General features: G+C 48.0%; 1 protein-coding gene across 21 annotated transcripts in view; it reads left to right on the top strand.

Moving 5' to 3' along the window:
* Positions 1-706: 706 nt before the first annotated feature.
* Msi2 (musashi RNA binding protein 2) overlaps positions 707-17,264 on the top strand; it is a 373,908-nt gene continuing 357,350 nt past the window's right edge. For 10 of the 21 annotated variants that reach the window (XR_015447701.1, XM_013077668.3, XM_087202202.1 and 7 more), the window contains exons 1-5: positions 903-1,069; positions 1,362-1,402; positions 1,740-1,821; positions 2,504-2,588; positions 6,434-6,475. Coding sequence is in view for 19 of the 21 variants with exons in the window: in XM_013077668.3 (XP_012933122.2) it covers positions 1,008-1,069; positions 1,362-1,402; positions 1,740-1,821; positions 2,504-2,588; positions 6,434-6,475 (312 nt within the window). In the remaining 2 variants the exon portion in view is untranslated. Of the gene's footprint in view, positions 1,070-1,361; positions 1,403-1,739; positions 1,822-2,503; positions 2,589-4,179; positions 4,258-6,433; positions 6,476-9,438; positions 9,499-17,264 lie in introns of all 21 variants that reach the window. The other 11 variants (XM_087202206.1, XM_087202201.1, XM_087202197.1 and 8 more) reach the window with 7 other exon arrangements.

The following is a 17,264-nucleotide window of genomic DNA, read 5'->3' as shown; positions in this document are numbered from 1 at the left end:
ATAACCTTTCCCGGGCACTGATCCGTACCTCTGCGGGGAAGGGCGGGGAGCCGCGCAGGACGTGCCGGTGTGGAGCGAGCGCCGAACTTGCAGCGCGAAGGCAAAATAAAACTTGTGGCTGATGTTTGTGCTGGGGGTTCTCCGCCATCCTGAAGCCCCCCCTCCATCCCGATCCTGGGGTGGGGGGGTCTCGGGGGCCTCCCGAAGAGCTCCAGGGTGTGGGTTTGCTCCCGACGTCCTTGACCTAAATTTCTGCGCGGTGGCTGGAAACAGGACGCAGAGCTGGGCGGGCAGCTGGGGGCCATCCCCGATCCCGGCGGCAAGGCCCGGCGAACTTGAATGGAGAGGACGGACTCGTGGGGGGGTGCGGGGGGCGACTTCTCCCGGCCCGGGTGAGGAGCGGCGGGCGGCTCTGCGCACCTCCCCCTCTCCCGATCTTCCTGGCCCCCCCCCCCGCAGCCCATGTGATCAGGGGAGTCGGGGTGCGCTACCCCCCCTCCGTCAGCGCCCCGCCGGCCGGGAGGCGGGGCCCCCTCAGGCCCTGGGGTTCGCGCGCCGCCCCCGTGGGTCCAGCCACGGGGGCCGAGTGTGCGCGCGCGGGCAGGCGGGGCCCGCCCCGGGGTGCGTGACGTCACCGCATTGGTTACACGACGTTCTAGAACTCCGCCCCACGTGCGCCGGGGAGGAGGGGGGAGGAGGAGGAGGAGGAGGAGGAGGGGATGGGGGTGGGGAGGAGGAGGGGGAGAGGTGGGGATGGGCCGGGGGGGGCGGGGACGGGGACAGGGGGTGTGCGAGGCGGCGGGGCTGAGCTAAGCCGAGCCCACGTGTGACGGCTCTCGCCGCGGCCCCGGCTCCGCGGCTCGCAGCGCGATTCTGAGGAGCCCGGGCGGGGGGGCCGAGGAGGGGGAGGAGGGAGCGGAGATCTGGGGCTCGGAGCCGGCCGCCGCTCCGCTCCGATCGCTGTGGGGCTCGGTGTGTCGGGGGTGGGGGGGCGGGGGGGCTCCGCTATGGAGGCAAATGGGAGCCAAGGCACCTCGGGCAGCGCCAACGACTCCCAGCACGACCCCGGGTAAGTTTCCAGCCGCTGCCCACCGCGCCGCCTCGGCTGCCCTGCTTGCGGCGGGGACGGCGGTGCGCGGGGCCGGGCATCTCCGCGCCCCCGCGCTCTCCCGCGCCCTGCCTCCCCCCCCCCGTGGAAGTTACACACCTTTGGGTGGCGTTTCGCCGTCCCTGGTCCCCCACCCCACCTCCCGGCTGGCGCTCGCCCGCTCCCCCCGCTTTCCTTGTAGCTTTTGTAAGTTACACGTCAAAATGGCCGATCTGACATCGGTGCTCACTTCTGTTATGTTTTCTCCCTCTAGTAAAATGTTTATCGGTGGACTGAGCTGGCAGACCTCACCAGGTAAGGGAGGGAGGGGGGGACCCAGGCGTCCCCCCCTTCTTGGCTTCTTTATTGCTCTTTGTTATCCCGGTGTAGGAGGCCCCCCCCATTGGCTTCCCCACTTCTCCTGTGCAAGGTTATTCTTTTAAATAGCAAATCCTTTCCGAGCCCTCTACGCGACCTCTGTTGCCGAATTTCCCCCGCGTGTGCAGAAAATGCAAAAACAAAACAGAATAACAACCGAAAACTACTTTTGGTTTTTGTCCTTGATCACAATTTGCATTGCTTTTTTTCCTCCACACCTTCTCTCCCCCCCATCTCTCTCTCTCTCTCTCTCTCTCTTTCTCTCTCTCTACAGATAGCCTTAGAGACTACTTTAGCAAATTTGGAGAAATTAGAGAATGTATGGTCATGAGAGATCCCACTACGAAACGTTCCAGGTAAACCATTCCCTTCTGGATTTTGTTTTATTTTAGAACAAAGTTTAAGTCTTATTTTCGCAGGTGTCTTCCGAAGTAGCTAAGCGGATTTAGAATGGGGCTCAGGCGCATGGCTGGTCTGGACACCCCCCCCCCCCAAAGGTTATTGTTAATTAGGGCTGAACTCTGGATACAGAGATGACCATGTCTCGAAGTCATTTTCCTGTCGCTTCTTTTTCTCTTGTTTAAAATGACATTTGGCTTCATTCACTTTCCACGCAGGGTTTTTTTTTTTTTTTTTTTTTTTTTTTAATGTGTGCCTTCTTCATACCGTAAGCTTTCCAAACTCTCAAGTCCTCTCTTGGAAAGGTGGGTGAATCTAAGTGCGTGGCTTTCTTTGGAATAAAACAAAGGGTTAAGAAAGGGAAGAGGAGAGAAACTGAGGTGGCGAGAGTGGAGGCTCCAGCCTTTTCGCAAGTTATCTTCAGCTGCCCTGACCCCGGCCACTTCCCCTGTTAACCTTGCTATTTTTCCTGGCAGGGTGGAGGGCTGTAGGCAGGAGGGGCTTTGGGGGAGGGAGTGGGACTTGGGGGTGTGTGGGGGCCCACTCTGGCTCCCCGTTCTGCATGAGGTCTCTCTCCTTGTTGCTTTCAATGGTGTCACATTTTCTTGTTTGTTTTTCTCCCTCTTTGTCTCCTTTCAGAGGCTTCGGTTTCGTCACGTTCGCAGACCCAGCAAGTGTAGATAAAGTATTAGGTCAGCCCCACCATGAGTTAGATTCCAAGACGGTAGGTTGCTTTTTATTGTTTCGTTGTTGTTGTTGTTGTTGTTCTTAGCCCCCTTTCAGGACCGGTATGGTCATTGACAGCCCCATTTAAAGGGACAGCGCCTTCTTTTGCTTTTGTGCTAGATAGATAGAACAGGGTACTTTTAAACAGTTATCGAGTTGGGTCACAAGTTTGTTTGCCATGGCTGGGTTTGGGGTTTTCTTTTTCGAGTCTGTCCCACTGCAGCTTTGCAGGCTGCCGGACTGAGGCTGGGGGAAGGGGGTTTGCCTCCGGGAGAGGCTGTCCTGGGGCCAAGGGACCTTGCAGAGAACTCCACCGGAGAGCCAATGGAACTTTGTCAGCCGAATACCAACTGTGGCTGTGGGAAGCGGCTTGTGGAGGCCACTGCTTGCTTTCTGGCTGAGGGGAGCCGGGTGAAAGGAGGGCAGGGGGCGCTCCTCTAGGTCCAGGCAACAGGTTTCTCTTGGGGCACTTGGGATTTGGAATGTGGTCGGGAAGGGAAGGAGACGCTAGCAGAGCAGAGCCGAGCTGAGCTGGGCATCCATTGGGGGAACTCCAGATGGCCTGAAATCACAGGCTGATACGGCCTTGGGTTTCAAAGTGGTTTTTTTTTCTTTCTTTTCTCTCTAGATCTTTTCATTTGTGTGTGGGTACTTTTTATAGCATTAGAAGTTTTTCCAATTCAGAGTCCGAGAGGGGAAATGTTGTTAGGTTGAGGTGGGGGTGGGGGAAGGCAGAGTGTCAGCCTATGATAATAAATTTAATGTTAGGGGAGGCCGGGTAGCCTGCAGTGTTTTGTTTAGCCCCTGTGTTGGCTTCCTGCCTCTCCTCCCTTCCCTGCACGTCTCCCTTGCTTTCCCCACAATTTTTACTGAGCGGCCTAAAGCTCCGGCCTCTGGATGACACTGGATGTGGTGCTGGGCAGGGTGGGCCTCTGCTTCTCCTGCGTGGGCTTGTGGGCTGAGGCAGGGGGTTGGGGGTTCTAGGTCCAGCTGCCCATTAGGAACTTGGGCGGGTGACTCCTGCCTCCAGGCCTCTGTTTCCTCTTCTGTAAAATAAAGTGGATAAGGTGATCTTCCAAGTCCTTTTGGCTTTTAACATTGGATGGAAGAGGAGAGGAGAAGAAACCTGGCAACCTTTGGTGCCCTCGGTTTCACTTACAAATTCACCCTTTTTCTCTTCCCTCTCTCCCTAAGAAAAAAACCTTAGTTTCTTTATCAATTGTCCTGGACCTGTCAAAGATTGTGGTCCAGTCTTTTTGTACTTTTAGATAATTTAATTTCAGGAATAATCCTTTGTAGGGTGATAACGGATATCTGAAGATTTTTTTTTTTCCTCCTTGATTTCTTGGCTTGATGTTTCAAAAAGCTATTCAAATTAAAGAGGAAAATCATTTCAAGGTACATTTGGGATTTCTGATCCACCCCCTCTCCCTACATGGGAGAAGTAGAGTAGTTTCTGTGGTGGCTGGTGGGTTGGATCCCTCTATGAAGTGTCTAGTCTGCAGATTTCCCTCCCTGATTGATTGTAGACATGTTTTGGTGGCTGTTATTTAGTATAACCTAGCTTTTGATTTTGTTTCAACGTTCAGTGCAGGAGGCAACAGCGGTTGGTTTATTGACATGGAAACGAGGATCTTGTTTACTGTTACCTTAAAAGCTTTGTTTAGGTAACGGCTATTCCCATCTAAAATAGTACCCTAGTGTTTCCTAGAGGACTTTGTAGATACAGTAAGTAGAGCTGTACCTAACTAACTAATGTTTTAATTTTTGGTAGTTTTGATTTTTGTTTGTTTTTAAAAACTAGTCGACAAGGATGTGCAAAAGGTTGGGATTTGCCATCTCGCCCTGACCCTTCCTGTGCTTTAGAGATCCCAGTGTACACTTTGTACGGGGAAGAACTCCAGTCTCAGTGTGACACACTGATGTCACCACACACCATTACAGTTCAGAATTGGCTTTTGGTCTTGTCATTTCAGGTACATGTGTGTGTGTGTTTTTTAGTGTCTCATGTTCTTCCTTACACCTTTCTTGCTTCTGGCCCCTCCCCTGATAAGCCCCTCCCTTTTCACTCTACAAACAAGGTGACTTATTGCAATTGTGCTGGTCAGCTAAAACAAACAAACAAACAAAAAACCAAAAGAAAACCCCCCAAAACTCCTCTGGGGCAGCATTTATGAATAGATGCCTCTGCCCCTACATTTGGTCAACAGAATGGAAAATCCACACCTGTTGTATTTCTCTTGTAGACAAGCTCTAGTCAGTGCCGGGCCCACCTGTAGATACAGTCACGTTAATCTTTATGGAAGGATAGCTTCCTAGATCAGAAATTTTTGTCTATTTTAGTTTTTGAAAAGTAATCTCTCATTTCTCAGGTGATGCTTAAAGGTAGAAAACATGGACGCAGACTTCTAGTAGGTCTTTAAGCTACCTTAAAAAAAGCACTAAGTCGTTATATATCTTCCTGGTTGGTGTACTAGAAGATGTAAGTCAGGGAACTGAGGAACTCATTCTGGTGTGCTTTTCCCCTGTGCTTTCCCCCAAAGCACTATTTTTTTTTCTTCACGGCAGAGCTGAAAACGAAGTTCAGATTAACTTTTTAAAAGAGAAAATTTTTATTATGAGAGCAAAGTCTATAAATAAATAACTTGTAGCAATATTCATGCCATTCCCAGTGTTGAATTTTACCCAAACATTCAGAAAGCTAGTGAAAACCAACAGTGGGTGTATCTATTTTTTTTTTTTTTTTTTTTGGTACCGGGGATTGAACTCCAGTACTTGCGCTTGCACAGCAGGCGGCGAAACCACTGAGCTAATTCCCCGGCCCCTGCTGCATCTGTTTTTATTCCTTTCCTTCTCATTTTATCTGTCCAATAACTTTTTTGTCCTCACATCAGCCTCGTAGATTCAGATGCTTCTGTGGGAATTGTTTTGAGTTGTAAAGCCAGTCGCTGACTGAAAATCATGTGCTGTGCAGGGTCTGATTTGCAGCGGAGGAGTTTTTTCCATTTGGGTTGAAGTTGAGTGGGGAATACCCTGATTGTCAATAGATCTTGACTTCTTTTGCTCATTTGTTTTTCATCTTCCCTGTGATGGCCTTGCAGTTTTTAAAATCCAAGAGGATTTAATTCATGGCCATCCTTTTCTTTTCTTTTCTTTTTCATTATAATGTATTTCTTTGAAGAGCCAAGGCAGGCTCCGTAGTATTTGACACCTGCTCTCTTCTGAGGTATAATTTCAGCATGAATGGTCCTTTCAGTTAATCCCAGAAAACTTTATTTTGAAACTTTATTTTGCCAACACAGGTGAATTAATTCAAACAGCATTGCATTGGATGTCTTTGGGGAGTTTTTAGATGTTGATTTTCAAAATTTTTGGAATTCCTTTCCATGCTTGTGGTAGAAAGAATATCAGCCAGTTACCTAGTGCTAAAAGATACTTTTCTTTTAATTTTCAGGTAATGATTTTTTTCTGTGGTAACATTGTTCTCATCTTTTCTGCTGACCGCATGTTGCACATTAGCTGCAGGTACCATTTCTATTCAGTGCCTGTGGAAGAGAAGCCTTTGCCCAAATAAGAATACACTAGATGGGGTTAGAGGAAAGCATCGCATGCTGAAGTGCATGATGAGACGTTTCAAAAAGGCGAGCTGTGTTAACCCATTTGGAGAGGGATGATGGAAGTTGAGGTCAAAATGGAAGGAACTTTGAAGTTGCCTGAGAAGTTCCTCAAAGCTGTTATAAGCCTGAGAAATGAATGATTAATAATTAGGTGATTGATCATATATTTTTTTCTCTTCTCAAAGTATTCCACTGACTCTTACTTTTCAATTTCCCCCCCCGCCAGATTGACCCCAAAGTTGCATTTCCTCGTCGAGCACAACCCAAGGTAAGTGGGCTAACCAAGGAGATAGGATTTTAGTACTCAGAAAAAGTTGTGAGAATTTCAGGTTTTGAACAGAGCTTTGGCAATGGACTGTTGGAACTTGGTGTTCGCTGTGCTTTTAGGGTACTGGCTTGGGGCAGTAAGAGTCCAGGCAAGCAGCTTGGTGAGCTGACCAACCACGCGCCTGTGCCTTCCGAGTTAGCCGGCTCGGGTGGGTTCTGAGCATTCACCTCTGGAAGGGGACAAGTCTGATCCTTAATGGAAGGCTCCGTCTGTCGCAATATTTATGCAAGCATTCTATTTCATCTTTAAGCATTGCCGAGATCATATCAGGAAGAGTTGAGCATTTCCTTGTGACTCTTTTTGGAAGGCATTTTTTTGTGCGGCCTTGCAACTGTGGAGCTTTTGGAAAGGAGTAGAATTTTAGTAAACAGATTTTCTTGGAAAAAACACCTTCCTAGAGCCCTAAAACTATAAATGTAAGAGAGGAAGCAGGGGATGTCTTCGTTTCAGGTTGGTGGGACAAATCAGGGGACACTTAAACCAGCGGTGCTGCTTTTGTGGCCCAGTACTGGTGCCTGGGTGGAGAAGTCCTGATACTTTGGTAACCCCAGTGGCCTTGCAGGACTCCCTGAAGGGGCTGAGGCAGCCCTGCCCTGTTTTGGAAGCTTGTAGTTAACATCGCTTTCACTGCGCCTGCCAGGCATGGGGGTGAGATCACAGCTGCACGAATCTGGTCAGTTTGCACTTTTTAGGATGCTTTTTTTGCTCCATGTATGACATTGGAAGAAATACTTTTCTGCATCTTGTCGCCTTGACACTCTTGGGGTAAAGGGGAAAGTTGAGGCTTCTGATTGTAGGGCATATAAGGAAAGGGCTGTGGCTTTAGCAAATTCAGTTTCTTTCAGCAAAAGAGAGTGGAACCTTCTAATTGCGTGAAAGGGAAAATGGTTTTGCACATGAGGAAATAAAAGTTGGCTGCTGCAGATGATATTTTGAGAATTCATGTCTGGGACCTGCCACGTGATTGAGTGATTCTTTCTCCTCTTTTTTAAAGGTAGAACCACAATTTCTTAGGTAAATAAAACAAAATATTGTCTTAGGCATTTTTCCCCCTAATGCTTAAGTAGAAGATAGGAATTAATATACAAAGCAGGTTAGATTACTTCCGTAGCAGCACTGACTCTGGGATTGTCCTAACTGCCTTAGTGGCTTTCCGATCTGTTTGTGAGGCTTCCCATTTCAGAAAAGCTTTCCAGGATTAGCAGTGTTTTCTGGGTTTGGAGGAATTGCTGTTGCTTCCCTAAGTGTGACTTTTCAAATTTCCAGGTTAGTCACTGGACCACTCAGAACTTAGATCAGATTACCCTAGACTAGAGGGAACCTAGAAAAAAACTCCTTGACTTGGTTAAACCATGGGTTTGACCTGTTTTCTTCTCCCCTTTGTTGTGGGCTCCCAACCCAGAGCTTCTTTCTTTTTAAAGTAGGAAGGCAACATTTTACTTTAATATATTCCATCATTTGTTTCTCAGTGATACATTCAACTTGAAAAAAAGGCAGACTGTTCCTCCAACTTGGCAGAGTGCACCCCCCCCTCCCCGCCCCCCGCCCCAGTCAGGATTGTTTTGCAGCAGACTTTAGATGTTTTAGATGTTAACATCAGACCATTTGGGGACCGTGTTTCCTTGGAATTCTAGGGATTTAATAATAATCCTTTTTATGGCAAAGGTCATTTTCCAAAGGACCTTGCTGTTTGCTGTCTCCATCTGAATCCCAGCTGTAAGTCTTTGTTTTCTCATCTGTAAAATGGAAGTGCTAGCAGCAGCTCCCTCTGAGGGTTTGGGGCATGCTCCATCATCATCACCATCGTTATTGGTGGTTTTTAGGGTAGTTGTGGTTTGCAAACTTGACGGATTTCAGACCCTGGCTGCACCACTCATTAGCTGTGTGACTTTGGAAAGCATCGTTTAGCTTCCCCAGAACCTCATTTCCTCTCCTTTTGTAGAGTCCTTCTGCAGATTAAATAAAACTAACATGCTTTTTAAAAAAGGCCTGGAGCATGGCAGTGCCATGTAATTGCTAACCACTGTTTTTGCTATTTTTGTTACGTCCTCACACCAGTTCTATGAGAGGTGGAGTGAGACTACATACCAGCAACCCTAGCACTTTGGGAGGCTGAGACAGGAGGATTGCAAGTTTGAGGTTAGCCTGGGCAACTCAGTGCAAGACCCTGTCTCAAAATAAAAAATAATAAAAAGGGCTGGAGATGTAGCTCTGGGTTTGATTGCCATACCTGCCACCCTCCACAGAATGATACTAATTGACTGTGTGTGCTAGGCACTCTTGTAGGCACTTTCTATGTACTGACCCATTTAGTCTTCACTGGGGCCCAATAGGGTGGTACTAGTACTGTTTTCATTGTATAGATGAGGAAACTGAGGCACTGGTGTGGTGAGAAGTGGTGGGAGAGAACCAGACCCATTTTGAGGGTCTATCCTGTGGGGTTGCTGCTGGGCGGCACCCCTCTGATACCGAGGAGGAAATGAGCTCCCAGAGGTCAGCCAGCTGAATAGAGCAGATATGTCAGCCAGAGGCTCAGACTGAAGTTCTGGGTTCTTGGGCCAGGGTGAGTCTCCTCGCGCTGTGATGTCAACTCATTGTGTGATGTTGCCTGTGTTCCCTCTCCCTCCGACCCTTGGGCATCCTTTTAGATGGTTCTGGGGTTGTTTTGCCTCACTGAGGCAACCTGCGACTTGTCCAGGTATGTGGTGGTTGGGAACTGGAGCAAGGAGAGGAGAAAGGGCCTTCTCTGTCTAAGGTTATTTTCCAACAAAATTCAAGCCTGCCCGCTTTGGTTTCAGACTGAAGTTACTGTCGGTGACCACAGTCCGGCTGGAAAGAGTGTAGAACTTGCAGGGAAACCTTATTTATTGATTGTTTATCTCCCACCCATAAAACTTTTGCAGGTCTGGGTTAGGGTCACAGTGGCAGAAGAGGTGAACCGCTTCCCTCCTCTCCTGGGCTGGGTAAGGATCTTGTAAATGATATGTCATTTGTGTCTCAGTTAAAATTCATTTCTCTGTTTTCTGGCTCTCCCTCCTTGCTAACAACACTCGCCAGAGAAATATTCCGTGGAGGTGTTAAAACAAGACTAGTGGAAAGAAACTGTAACTCTAGATGCAAGAAAATCTATGGCAGCAGAGAGCAGGTTTGGTATTGGTCCTGTCACAGTGTTCTTTAATGTATCATGTAAATAAGAGTCTGTCCTGACTACAATTTTAATGAGTGACGCAGGAAAGAGTTTGGAGTCCTGCCGCTCATTTGTTCCCCTTTGCAATGTAAATGTGCACATCTCAAGTGAAATATAATGGGGCCTTATTAACTAGTCAGGGACAGCTCTTTGGAGACCAGTGGCTGTTAATTAGTGAAGTCTCTCTTGACCAGGAGAGGAAGATGGGTCCATTCTATCTCTTCCTGTTGCTCCGGATGATTATTTCATTTTGTGAAATATGTAGGTGCACCCTCCTCCCATCTTTTAAAACATTAAAATGGCTGTGCTGTTCTGAAAGATGACTTAATTTGAAGTCGTTGGAGAAATGAGGATGATGGGGATCGATCACGCTGTGTTCTGTCTTTGTCCCCTCTGGGCTGAAGTGTCATTGCCTGTTTGAGCCTGTGGCTTCTTTCTCATGTGTGGAGAAACAAGAGACTCCTTAATGTCTCTGGGCAAGAGCGGAAGAGACTGGGTGTGATTCGCCATCTGCCCTAATTATCCTGGTGTGTGACAACACATTCCTGCTCCTCCCAATTGCCATGTCTCTAAGTTTTATTCTCAATTTTTAAATTTATTTTGAATGGGTGCATAAAAACAGTATTGTACATATTAATGGGGTACCGTTTGCATTTTAACCCATGTGTATAGATTGTGCTTTCTCAAGTTTTAGAGGCCAGAACCTTAGCTGTTTATCCAGAGATAGCATTTATTCATCTTTTTTCAGTTACCTGTAGTCATAGCTGAGTGACCGTTGGCAAGTCACCTAAGCCCCTCCAAGTCTCCATTTCGTCCCCTGTAAATAATGTGCCAAACTGGAGATGGTGACATCCCTATAATCCCAGCACTTGGGAGGCTGAGGCAGGAGGATTGGAAGTTTGAGCACAGCTTGGGCAACTTGGAGACTTAGGGAGACCTTGTGTTCAAATAAAAAATTAAAAAAGGGCTGGGGATATAGCTCAGAATGAAGGCCCTGGGTCCAATCCCCAGTATCACCCCCCCTCAAAAGAAAAAGTATTCACATGGAATTATTTTGAAGATGAACACAAAAATTCTTCACTGGCAGCCATGTACAAACCAAAGTAGAACACAGCAAATGTCTACTGATATTATACAATGATTGTAATAGAATAAAGAGATTACAATGATGAAATAACCTCAGGAAAATTGTCATTGGAATGAACATAAGCCTCTTGGCATCAGGGAGCTATTGATGGTCAGCCTTGAGCAGTTAAATGAATGCGTCAAACCCAGCCTGCTCTTTTCTCAATGGAGGGATCTGCCAACTAGTCACGTTACATTGGCTGCTTCAGGTCACCAGAACAGTTAAGTTGTGGAAGGGTCGAGCTAGAAGCCAGGTTTTTCTGTTCACGTCTCATCCTCTGATGACTGAGGTGTCAGGGCCCTGGAAGGTTCTGTGTTTTGAGTGTGTCCAGATCGGTGCAAAGGCAGCTGGAGTGTTTTCACTCACCCCTCCCGTTCCGGGGGGGCCGTTTCTTGGCAGCTTCTCAAGGGCGAAAGGGTGAGTTTCCAGCATGTGGCCTTCCCTTGCTGTGGCGGGTTGGGTCATCCTAGCATCTTGGCATCACCTCGGCAGCCACGGTTAACCAACCTGCTGGTAGGTTTCCTGATTCTCACGAGGACAGGGCTCTGTGTCCTGTCTGCAACCCTTCGGCACGCCAGTGAGGACCTGGGAGGATTAGTGGCTTAGCTGCTTTCTCATCGGAGAGCACTGCTTCTTCCTGTGTTCCAAGTCACAGTGGCAGGTGTCGGCTCAAGGAGGAGGGGCACTTTGTCCTACAAATGTCCTCTCGCTGGATTTCGCTTTTCCTCCCTTGCTCGTATTCCATTGTTCAGGTCAGTCTGCAGAGATGCCGAAGCTCCCATGTTCCATGTCAGCTGTTCTTTGGCAGACAGGTGAGCCTCCTCTGTGCCCTAGAAGTGGGGAGGAGGGCGCAGTGTCTGAGGAGGCAGCCGACCATCTTGGGTCCCCTTGGGGCACAGCGGTGTGCCATTTTCCTGTCCTGTTGTGCATTTTCAAACCTGAACATTCTTCAGCAGGCATCTCCGAGAGGCAGCTAGGGAGATGCGGTACACCAGCTGCCTCTTGCTGGATTTGGTGTGCTTGACAGGAGCTCGGGTAGCCCTTACTCATTGCCTGATCCATGTGCAGACTCACCTTTCCAGGGCTTCCTGGATCCTGCTGAACTCAGCGGAAACACATTAGCCTCGTAGTTAATGTTTTTCAAGATCACCTCTCCTCTTTTCACCCTTGCGGCTTCCCGTCTTCTCATGCCCTTCTTTCCCTCTGGTGTGTGCAGCAGTCTCTTCCTTTAAAGCCCAACTTAAGCTGTCCCCGTTTCCTCTTGGAAACACAGACCTGTGTTGCTGAATGACAGGGCCACCTGCTGCAAGATGTGTGGTTACGTGGTTGCATCACTTGAACCCAAGAGCGTGACTGTGTTACACAGACTGAGCTGGCTAAGGTGTCACCAGGTGGTGTGGTCCTATTGTTGACTGAAGCCTTAGTATACAGTGTGTGACTATAGTACTTCTTTTTCTAGCTTTCCACACTACTCTATCCTTCTTCGTGGTCACTGCTCTTCTAATAAGAATAAATTAGCAGAAACTTCATGAGCGAGCACCTGTATCCGCCAGGGCTCATGCTGAGCATTCACTTGTTCAGTCATTCATTTATTCAGCACACATTATTGAGCACAGGCTGGGTGCTGCACACTGAATGGGCTCTGGGGAAAGAGTGGAGCAGGGGACACTGTGGTGGGACCATAAGCACAGAGCAGACAGGTGGGTGTAGCACCTGCTGTAAGATACGAGCCCCAGAGCTGGTCAGAGTGCTGGTAGGGGTGGCAGGGACTGTCTTCCTAGTACATTCGGCTGCCACTTTCTGTAGCTGAGTAATTATTTACCAGGCTCCTGCTCGGCACTGGGATCCATTTTGGTATTTTGAGGAGTTTTATGGCACTCAGGTTCATGTCTTATCACCTCCACTGGGCAGTAAACTGAGGGCACAAGCATATTTTACTAATTAAGGGGAAAAAGAAACCTGTTGACTCTCTTGGACCTGCACTTTTGCAAGTCACTGACTTGCAGTTAGAACGAGTGAGAAGTGACAGAGGAGACACAGTTGTTGGGTTCAGGGATCTTTGCCCCAAGTTGGGAGGAGGGAGCCACCTGTGCCCAAGGCAAGAATGCAAGAAACAGTAAAGGGTGGAGAGGAAGGAAGAGCTAAGCTGCTTGCAGGAGGTGGTCTCTGTCCTGATGAGTAGGGGAAAGGAGGAATGGCAAGAATGTGGTTCTTTTCATCCTGCCAGGAACTAGCCACGGTCAAGCAAAGGGCACGTTCATCAGCGTGGTCTGGGGGGAGACTTGGAAAGTACATCGGGGTTGGGGGCAGGTTGTAGAAAGGCTTGCTGCCAGGCAGAGCGCACAAATTTGGGCTTCGTTTGGCAGGGGCTGGGAGCCTGTGGTATGTGTGTGGGCTCTGAGCTCTCTTGGGCCTCTGGAGAAGCCAGGGACATAGAGGGGACCATAGCTGATACAGTTTCATGGTGGACTGGGGGCTTCAACTTCAAATTCAGACTGTGTTCTCTGTGGTGATTGACCCTTCTTTAGGAGTGATGCTCTTGGCAAATGCTCCCTCTGATCTCTGGGGTGTGTGGCAGCTTACAAAGAGCTCTGTTGTTCTCCTGTTTCCATCTTCTATCTTCCTGTTTTCTTCCTTAAGGAGGAGCCACACTGTAGACAAATTCCAAAGATCTCTGTGTATTTGTCCTTGTCTAAGCTGTGACCATGACTTCACCATGTATAGACGATGGGATGTTACTCCTCCTGAGGTGGAAATCACAGATTCCTTGTGTGACACTAATGACCCGTTGCTTGGAGCAGCTTGACCTGTGACTTCACAGGCAGCGTCTCCTTGGGGTTTGCCTTCGGACAGTGGCGGTCGGATGGGAGGAACAGGAGCTTTTGGAATCATGATGTGTTTCTCATGTGTGGTGTGAGAGGTGGCCAGGTCTGGTCCTGGGGCCGAGGACCCTGTTGTGTGCTGTAGCAGTGCCTTAGGATGGCTGCTCCAGATGGGACAGGTATCTCATTGGGTCCCTAGTACAATAGGGCATGCCTGTCTTTCAAGGATAGACAGCACCAAGCCATCAGAAAGTTATTCTTGGGGTGAGTGCTTGGCTGCTGGACATTTTAACTTAAATTCTGAGACTTTAATGAAAAAGAGATACTGATTCAAAACAATGGCTAAGTTAAGATATTCTAGGCCCAGCACTAAGCCTCTGTGTTCGTAATCTTTAATCCTCATGACGAACTTTGCTGCTGTTGGTGTGATCGCCACTTGATAGGTGGTAAACTGAGAACTGTAAAGGTAAATAGTTTTCTGGAGGCCGCAGAGCTAGTACGGATAGGACTGGCCTTTGGACTGTCTGAATCCCAAGGTCTCCCTTGTTTTCCTGACCACCAGCCAAGCCCTAGTGCATCCAACATGAGTGGGTAGGATTTGGGTTCTTCCACTTTGCCTGACTAGTAGAAAATGCTCATGCCAAAGAAGGAGCTGGACGTTACTTTCCATTGTCTGTTTTCTACAAGCTTATTTAGTGTAGTGAAGTTACACTCGAACAGCCATGGAATAGTGTACGAAATCATTTACTGGTTTTGTGTCCCCATCTTTATCTGTTCAACAGGGTTATCAACAATCCCTCCATCATAGGATTGTTAAGGAGATGAAATGAGGCGGTGCATCTCTGAGTGAGTGGCTGCACACGGTGGGTGCAGTGTAAGCTCTCAGACATCTGTCACCGTCCCCAGGGGTGGCACAGCTCACATCGTAGGAAGTCCTTACTTGGCCGCCCATAGGTTGCTTGGTACGCTTGCCCTTTTCTCTTGGTAATGGATGGAGCAGCGCCCCAAGATGGACAATTCTGACAGTGGCTTGGCCTGCTTTGTGAGGTCCTGCCTGGCTCTGGGGGCGAGTTGGTATACTCCAGAGGCATTCGGGATTCATTTCCTTTTCTCCATCGGGTGCCTGTGTTTTTTGCTGCTTCTGAGAGTAAAGTCCTGGGAAGCAGCTAGGGAAGAGCTGAGGCCCTGCTGTGTGAGAGGTCTCCTTCAGAGCCTCCCTCTCCTAGTCCTGGTTTTTATCTGCCCGGGGGTAGTTCTACCAATGACTGATCTGAAAGCATCACATTCATTTATTTGTCACTGGCTGTGACAGGCAAGTTAATGCTAATGGATTCTTTTTTTAGCCTGTTGTCTGGGATGAGTTTCTCCCAAATGTCCTGAAATCTAAGGCATTAGGGGAATGTGTAACTTTTATGGCAGGAGAGGATTTAAAAGATAAATAGGGTTTTGTGTGCAAGGGCCTTAAATTTAGGTTGGGGCAAGAGCAGGCTAGGGTCGGGGTGTTGCTGGGCAAGCTCAGTCGTCTTTTTGAAGAAATCCATTCCGAGCTCTAAATTGCTGTTTCTGTTTCAATTATGTGACGATTTCAAGGGTTTAGAAAAATCTAATAAAATGGTCTTGATGATGCATTCTGGCAAGAGTGCTTCGGAAGATCCAGGAGAATAAATTCCTTGGGGGTCAAGAGATTCTGTCGCGGACACCTCAGGCCTTCTTCTTTCATTTGGATTTTTACATTTTTATTGTTTTGAAGGGCAGGAAACGGAGTAGGAATGTATTCAGGACTCCATCCATATCCTCACCAAAATGAATTACTCTCTTTGGGCAATTGCAAATAGGCGGCCACTGCAATCTTTTTTTTTTTTAATGCTGACATATTGTAAACGACTTTCAGAACATGATTTGTGTGTGTAGTGAGGTTGAATAAAGTGGCAAAGAGAACCCACTGGAGGAGGGGGAAGAGTGCAAAGAGAGGCCCTGTAAGAGTTTTTTTTCTCCAATCAAAGCTTTTGATAGTTTCCCAAAGAACAGAAGTTCACAATGGAAAGCCGCCTTTCGGGCTGCCTGCGGGAACGGAGAGCAGAAAGGCCCAGTGTAGCAAAATGTGATGCTGAGTGACATTAATGAGGTGACCGGTCTGGTGGGAGGGAGGCAAGGAACCAGCCAAGCCACAGTTCCCATGACTGGCTCCCAGCTGAGTGTGTCTCCTCCCGAGTGCTTGTGTGGGCGGGGTGTGTGCTTCTGCACACACGCGCCTAGTTTCCTGCATTTTCCCAAGAAAGTTTTAACACCGCTTTCCACCCCGGACAGGCCGTGTGTGACGCTTTGTGTCCTCAGCTTCCACCTGCTGCAGAGTCAAGATTTAAACCGGGAGGCATTTTGTTATACTTTCTGGGTGCCTGCCAGAGCCCAGGTGGCTGGTGTGTGGGGCCAACATCCTAGCTGGAGCAGCCTCGCTGTGAGCATCAGGGCCAGAGTCTGAAAAGTCAATATTCTCATTTCTGAAATGGATTCCAGGGAGAGGGAAAGAGAAAACACCTGTAGCTTTTTTTTTTTTTAGTCCTAAAAAGGCCCTGGATTGACAATGCTTCATATTGGTGGTACAGCTGCTTCTTAAGTATTTTAGTGTCTTGGAGAGTATTCTGGGTTTTCATGTCCCTTTTGTGCAAGTATTTGTATTGACTCCAGGGCAGCTGCAGCCTTTCAGGGTAGCTTGCCTGGTAAGGAGGTGAGAAGCTTGGGTGTTGCTGGCTTCCTGGACAAGCCCCGAGAGTTCCTGGCTCTGTGGTCCCCTCACTTTAGAAGGAAGCTGATACTTTCATCTCCTTCCACACCATGTCATTGGATCAACAGTCTGTAGGGTAATGGGCAGGTGTTTGAGAAACTGCTGTGAGATCTTAAGAAAAAAGCCAGCTGGGGTCTGGGGTGGCGTGGGTGGAAACACAGTGTGTATTTGCTGACACAGCCTGTTTTTATACCTTTCAACGCCATTCCCTCTGGGGTAGGCTCAGATAGGTCATTTTTGTAGCTAGAGGCAAACAGACATACACAAGTGTTTCAGCATACACGAAGGTAACGCTCACAATAAAAACCAACCTGTGGGTTCACTGTCTCATCTGCCTGGGGAAAAAGGATCAAATTAGGATACTGGAACCTAGGAAAAAATTGGATTGTGGATCTCTGCAAGACCGCTCCACGTATATGTTTCCTCTTCTGTTTTCAAAGCAGATAATTGGTTTTAGTAAGAACTTCTGACTTGATTAGGGGGCCCTTAGGAAATTAAAGTGTGTTTGAATTTCACAAGTATAATTTTAATTATACAAATTTTGCATTTTTCACTAGGGAGCCAGGTTCAGAACTTGTTTTCCTGTACTAACAGGGGTAGTAAAGCTGATTATGGCAGAATGCCTTACTCAGATCACTTTGAAAATAAAAATGCTTGGATCTGATCATTGTTTTCCCCTACAGTACATGATGTTCAGGTTAGCATCCATGCACGTCCCCTGTCCTTGTTAAAAAATGATTGTTCACTGGTACACAACTATAGAGCTGACCAACATCGTGGAAGTGGTGGGGGGGAGCCTCATTATGAGTTTT

The sequence above is a fragment of the Heterocephalus glaber genome, unplaced genomic scaffold (assembly GCF_053883595.1).
Source record: "Heterocephalus glaber isolate CG9 unplaced genomic scaffold, H.glaber_assembly_v1.0 deba00001773, whole genome shotgun sequence".
In the NCBI taxonomy this organism is placed as follows: Eukaryota; Metazoa; Chordata; class Mammalia; order Rodentia; family Bathyergidae; genus Heterocephalus; species Heterocephalus glaber.
Note: the sequence above shows the minus strand (reverse complement) of the source record. Positions and strands in the feature narration are given on the sequence as shown.